Below are 6,876 nucleotides of genomic sequence, written 5' to 3' on the forward strand. Positions count from 1 at the left end.
AATAGTTAATTTAAATCTCTATCGCTACAATCCATGATGGGTCAGGGGTGCAGTACTTTGAAAGGAAATACTGTTACTGAACTAACTGTTGAGCAAGTAGGTCATTTGGTCAGAATATTCAGCTTTGTTCTTCTATTACAATCTTATTATTATTAATGATTAATTTAGACTAGAGATATGGAAAGGTGCTTATGGATTGGATTATCTATTTTCCACGAAGTACTTGAATTTTATTATACTCACATCTCGGTAATTTTTATAAATTAAATTAAATCTGTACCGCAACAATCCTTGAAGGGTAGAAGTACTGTTACTATTTCAATAGTTGCGCAGAATCATGCTCAACCACCAGATTTTTACCCAATTAAGGGTACCTACTCTATAAGGCTGGGTGGACCCCGGAGGGCTTCTGAAACCACAGGACTGACCCAACGGCTACAGGTAACAGATAATTATCTGATACAGCCGGATTCGAACCTGAGTTCTTGGAGTTAGTAGTCCATTGCCTTACCAATAAGCTACCCACACCCCATACAACAGTAAAGATGACAACAATTAATTATCTTACAATAAAATGACAAGAAAAATACCTGTAAGCTTCCTTGAGCCTCTCTAAGGCCAGAATGAGCAATTTGGTGTCGTGCTTGTACGAGAGCGGAGGAAACGGGATCGGAGCGAACCTTCTCGACTCAAGCCAATGGACAGTAGTAGTATAAATGGCTACAGCTTCTTCTGGAGAGATGTAAGGACCATCCTACAAAAAATAACATTATTATAACTAATTAATATTAACTCTGGTTTCCTCGGTACTCACACCAACTGGTCCCACAAGTAATGTGCATGAAAATGGTCTCATTGCTATAGACCACAACTCGCTCACTTTTATCAGTCATATTATTATTATCATTCAATTTTCAAAAGGCACAAAACATACTTTATAAAATCACAAAAAAATAAAGAAAGTATGAAATAACTCAAGAGTGCTAGTAATGATATTTGGTGGGGGGGAACAAGTCCGGCAAGTGGGGCTAGTGGTCCTTTTTGCCAACCCCTGGTGGGTACCTGAGTTGCTGCCGCGAACTAACCAAGGTGGGAGTATCAAGCAATATTAATTGCCCCAGGCGGGAATTGAACCCACAACGTACCGAACCGAGCGCTCTGTGACCTACGCTCCAACCCGCATGGCCGTCACGTCCCTTAACTAAGAGTAAATGACACAAAAGACAAAATAATGAACTGAATTCTTAATGTAACCATTCCTTAGAAATATGTTTTTATTATAGGGGCAGATTTCTGTAAGACATATATAAATTTTGCATTATGAGGACCACATATTTCTCAGGCATATGACTGATTGTAGTGTCATTTTTCACAAGCTAAAATAATTATTAGATGGGGGTTTATAAGTTTAACATATGTTTAGATACATAAAACATGTGTTAGAGGATTAAAAATGTGGGCTATGGAACAAAATACTCTCTAAGAGAACACATCCCAGACAGGTAACTTAATTCTTTACAAGGAACATATAACTGTCAGACATGCAGATAACTTCATTCACAGAATACTTCTTCCTATCCTTAAAGGCCATGGGCATTATTTTATAAGCTATTCTGTGCTTTTTACTGTAATAAAGTAATGTAAATATTATATAATTATTAGTTACTTTAAAACTGAATTAAAATAAACATCAAATAACATAGTCCCAAGTAGTATTCAATTAAAAAGTATAAAAAAAGCAAAATTAAAAAAAATAAAAACTTTCCTAAGATAGGTTTTGATTTGCTAAGTCAAAGCTAGAGATAATAATGTTCTCAAAAATAGAGAATTGACTGAATACTGGCGAATCGTGATTCTTTTTTATGAATCACTTGAGAGTACGATTCCTTCAAGACAATGGGCTCTTCGCTTCAAATCCCTAATTAACTATTCATCTCTAATTAGAACCAGGTTTGACCTTTCATTTTAATGTTAATTAAATAATTAAATGTGAAATAATAATTTAACTTTAGATAATTTGCACCTGCTTCGTGTTTTAAAACTAACCTTCAAGTAGTTATGCTGCCTTTCTTGTTCAGCCTTCAAGTAGAGCCTCGTAAGACGACCGAGGTTCTTTTTGCACACAGTTTTGTCGACCGTAGCACCACGCCTGATTCTCTCTCTATTGTAATGTGCTGTATTCGTCCACCAATCAGCTTTCATCTTGACGTATCGTAGAATCATGTTCTCAATAGGAATAGGAAGTCCTGGAACCTATAAGTTCAAGGATAAGTAAACACTACTTTATAATTACTAAACAGTACAATTATTAAATTTCAAATGTTTTCTGAAAAGCTATGAGATTACGTAAGATATTTTATATATTTCTTATCATGTTAAAATCTATAATGCAACATTTTAGGGGTATTCATGATCTTTGGTTTAACATGTTAAAGCGTGTTAAAACGAAAAAAATTGCCTTCTTTTACCGTGGTAAAACGAAATAACATTTAACATGGCTGAGAGTCTGTTACTTGGTCTGTTAAATGGAGAATGACACACAATAGACCAGTTGAGATCGCCGCCATTTTTGTTGTTGTGACAGCTCAGTTCTTTCGTGTGTTTGTGGTATTCATATCCCTGTTATTAAACCAGAATGGATAATTTTAATGATACATTTGAGAAAAAAAACAATGTAATTTCATTCTACTATCTGAAAATTTGCAAACGCTCGCCAGATAAAAATCTCACTATATGAACCATGTAATTATTCTTAGGGGACATAAGTCCCAGAATAAAGTTATTTTTTCATTTCATTTCATTTCAAAGTTCCAGAATAAAGTTATTTTTTCATTTCATTTCAAAGTCCCAGAATAAAGTTATTTTTTCATTTCATTTCATAAGCTAAACTTTCACACAAATTCCACTTTTCACTCACTCTAGGCATGTTGTAATTAATTACTTAAATCAAAACTGAAGTAAACAATAACATGAGGGTCTGGAAGGAAGGTTATAAACATAAAGGCTTATACAACAAGTTGCTGAAAAAATCCGCTAGGGGCTCTTATGCATTTAACGTTTAACATGACTTCAAATAGGGCTGGCTCACAATCTTATAGTTATAACATTTAACACATCATGAATACCCCTTTTATTATTTATTACACCAGATTAAAATCTGTTAAAGGATTGCTCAGATTCCAAGTTTCCAGCACGGAGATAAATCATGGCCTATAGCCTTCTATCTCCGCAACTGCCGGACACATTGCTTCCGGTTCTGGACCCCTGCGGTAGCATCATTGCAATCTAGAACCTATTCTCTAGCAGAAATGTTTTAAATTTGTTCATAGAATGTTTGAAAGCAGAAATGTGTCAATAATAAAATGAACGATAATATAGTGTAATCTCGGTAATCCAAACTTCGGTACTATGAACACTCCAGTAATCTGAACGGGCATAAAAAAAAAAATTACCTTTTTTGAGAAAACTCAGCTGGTGATAAAATTTTTGTTTTCAAATAAAAGTCACATGTGTAAATGACATTTTTAACTCACCGATATATTGAAAAGTTATTGTAATCACAGTGAAAATCAAAAGTGGAAATTTTTATAGCTTCGAAATAGGCTATTCTAATTCTAATGGAAGTGTTCATAACATAATTTGTTGGAATTAGTAATACATAATATCTATTATATCATTGGATTCTGTTTTTTAATTAATAGTAGAAATATGTATAACACAAATTTTAATTATACTTGTTTTCACTTATAAATGAACAATCTTATAGTTATAATAAATTAAATCATCACCAAGCATTACAGGGAATGTAATAGAAAAAAATTTTTCTAAATTTTTTAAAACTTCAAACTGTTATATTTCCAATAAAATATGTTTAAAAAAAAATTAAATTTTAAATTTATGTACATTCCTATTATATTGTTGAATATTTTAACACAATTTTTTAAATACTTTCTTTAATCCAAACTTTTCAGTAACCTGAACAATCCCTTACAGGAATCAGTTCGGATTATCAAGATTACACTGTATTAGTAAAGAATGAACGATCTTACCTTCCAAGGGATATTGGCCTTCCAGCATCTCCAAGCTTCCGACAAGTGTTGCAGTATTGTCCTGGCTTTATTCTGTTTGATTCCTTCAGGCATCATATCAACTATATCGTGCATCACCTGTAAATTACATTATAATTAGATATCATATATTTTACAACCTAAATACTAAATAGTTAAAAAATAATACTATTTTTTAAATGAGAGCAAGTGTAAATAGGGTGTCTACCAAAAAGTTTTTATGGAATCCACTTTTCAGAGCCAGTTCAGGGAAAATTTCAAGTTATCAAAATAATAATAGGACAAGATTTTATATATTTCAAAAATGATTATTTTTAAAACAAGATTTAATTAATTTTCCTAGTTTTAAAATGTTACGACGCAATAAACTGAAAGGATGATGATTACTTTTTGTTTAGTTTTTTGGCTCAAGTCCTCCATTGACAGCCCCAGAGTGAGAATCCCAAGGTTCATTTCTTGGGGCCGCCAAGAAATAAATATTGATCAGCCCAGGTAGGAATCGAACCCACAACCTTCTGAGCCAAGCGTTGTGAGACTCTCGCCCCAACCCGCTCAGCTATTAGGTCCTCGATGATTACTTTATATGCTTGCTTACAATAGAAGAACTAAGTTCTATTAGTTCTTGAAACAAACTGATTATTGTTTATCATGAAAAATTTATGCATACACCTTTAATACATTTGACAATGTCATATTAATTCTAGTGCAAAGATCACTATCATGTAACCTTTTTGGGACAAATAATGATTCTCATTCCTAGCAGTGCTCACTTCCCTTAGCTTGTAATATTTTCTCATAAAATTTCCTGACTATTCCAGTTTTCCAGATCCAGTAAACACCCTGATGTAAAGCTCAAATATATAAAAACAACAAAAGGCAGAAATAATTTCTCTTTTTTCTTAATATAAGAAAAGTCTCATAGTCACTTCGGCTTTGTGAAACTAAACAATATCTCTGAGATCAGGGTCATAGCAAAGCGGCGGTGAGATGTTGCCTGCCGAGGGCACAAAATTAATCATGAAGAATTCTCCCTTTTTTTTAGCCTAGTATAATTTACCGAACAATAAAAAAATAAAATAAATTAGTGCCTCTTTCTCAAAATAATACGAAAAAAAAAAATTAAAATAACAAAAATAGAGTACATTTCCGCATTTGCTTTCTAGTGTTTTTTTCTTATTTTCCTACATACTCAAGCATTTTAAGGATAATTTTTATGTTTTTTAACTTGACAAGGATACTGCAAAAACTTTGTAGCCCAACAAGGGTACCACAAAATTTTCTTGACCCTAAAGGAAGCCACAGCGAAAAATGTTTGGGCACCACAGCTATAAATCACTCTTTAAACTAAGTCGGTTTGTTTAACAATTCAAGCTTACTTTTCACCATATCCCCAAATTAACCACTGCACATTAACCTTGTAACCTAAGAATTTTTCATTTAAATCTGAGATTAATCCATTATCATTAAATACACTTACCGAAGCTCTTAACTCCAAGTCAAAATGACTCTCGACCCTTTGCTTGGTGACAGTTTTGGCAACTCCTTTAGAGTGACGGCCTTCGAATTGCCTGGATAGGAGGTTGCCGAGCCAGCGCTCGAGGAGAGGTGTGATTCCTCTCATGAAGAAAAGCCATACTCTCCAACCCGGTGCCCAAATACCACAGCCGGGGCCTTTTCCTACAGGGCCCTAAAAAAAAAAAAATTTCCTATAAATTCACATATACATAGGTACCTGATATATTAACAATTAAAAAATATATATAACAAATTAATTAAACCTAAAAAAAAAAGAAAGAAAATTTTTTTCAAATGTTTTATTTTATATCTCCGATTCTAATTTATTTAATTAAATCCAATTTGTGCCCTTCAGTGTAGTTTATAAGTTTCAATAGTGTTCAATTAATGTATTTACATCCTCAAATTCAGCAATAATGAATCATCAAATAAATGAATTAAACAGCATTTTGTTTTTGTTATGACTTGAGAACAGAGAAGAAAAATTATGATAATGGAAGATCAAAATGTGAAACACGTATTTAAATATATCAGACACACTTTTGTACGACTTATTTAAAAGAAGATGGGAATAATATTTAAACTTACCGTATTGAATCTATAATAGATGAGATGTTTCAAATCCTTGCACATTCGAATCTGTCTCATCAATTTGTATTTATACCTATACATGCCTGTCAGTTGTCCAACGTGTGCGAACACATATTGAAGCCCATCTGCAAGCTGGAATGCATCAATGTTGTTTAGCCTGTATTGAACGTGCGAGTCGATGATCAACTTTGTCAAGCGGAGGATCTCTAAATTACTTTATTGTTGTAATATTCTGTTTTTTTTTTTTTTATATCTTTTTAACCCTGATGAAGCCCTGCAAAGTGGGGCGAAACGTCGGACATTAAAATATTTATAAACTATTTGTTCTTTTTTTGACCACAACCCTGACAATCTTCTTATATTTAAATTTTTAAGGTCAACTATATATATGATTTAATTTTTCTTCCCAGCTCTCAAGTCTTAACAAAAACACGACAGACTTTAAATCACATATTTAAACGTTTTGAGAATACTGTGTCCCCAACCTTAGCATCCGGTTTGCCCCAGTATTGATGCCGGTAACTTGCCATTGGCCAAACTTTATTCGTGTTTTAGTTTAATTTTAACTTACACAACAATATTGGGACACATTAGATGCTAAGGAAGGAAATATAATATCCCTTACACGTTCAAATAAATGAATTAAACAATATTGTGTTTTGTTATGACTTGAGAACAGAGAAGAAAAATTATGATAATGGAA

General features: G+C 32.9%; 1 protein-coding gene across 1 annotated transcript in view; it reads right to left on the reverse strand.

Moving 5' to 3' along the window:
* The window catches only part of Prp8 (pre-mRNA processing factor 8), a gene marked incomplete in the record, with an annotated part of 69,745 nt that overhangs the window by 41,320 nt on the left and 21,549 nt on the right, over nucleotides 1-6,876 (reverse strand). The window contains 5 exon segments of the mRNA XM_067049531.1: nucleotides 591-754; nucleotides 2,047-2,253; nucleotides 4,050-4,166; nucleotides 5,545-5,754; nucleotides 6,171-6,387. Coding sequence (XP_066905632.1) covers nucleotides 591-754; nucleotides 2,047-2,253; nucleotides 4,050-4,166; nucleotides 5,545-5,754; nucleotides 6,171-6,387 — 915 coding nt within the window.

This window comes from Halyomorpha halys, unplaced genomic scaffold (genome assembly GCF_000696795.3).
Source record: "Halyomorpha halys isolate HHAL.00 unplaced genomic scaffold, Hhal_1.1 Scaffold253.1, whole genome shotgun sequence".
Taxonomy (NCBI): domain Eukaryota; kingdom Metazoa; phylum Arthropoda; class Insecta; order Hemiptera; family Pentatomidae; genus Halyomorpha; species Halyomorpha halys.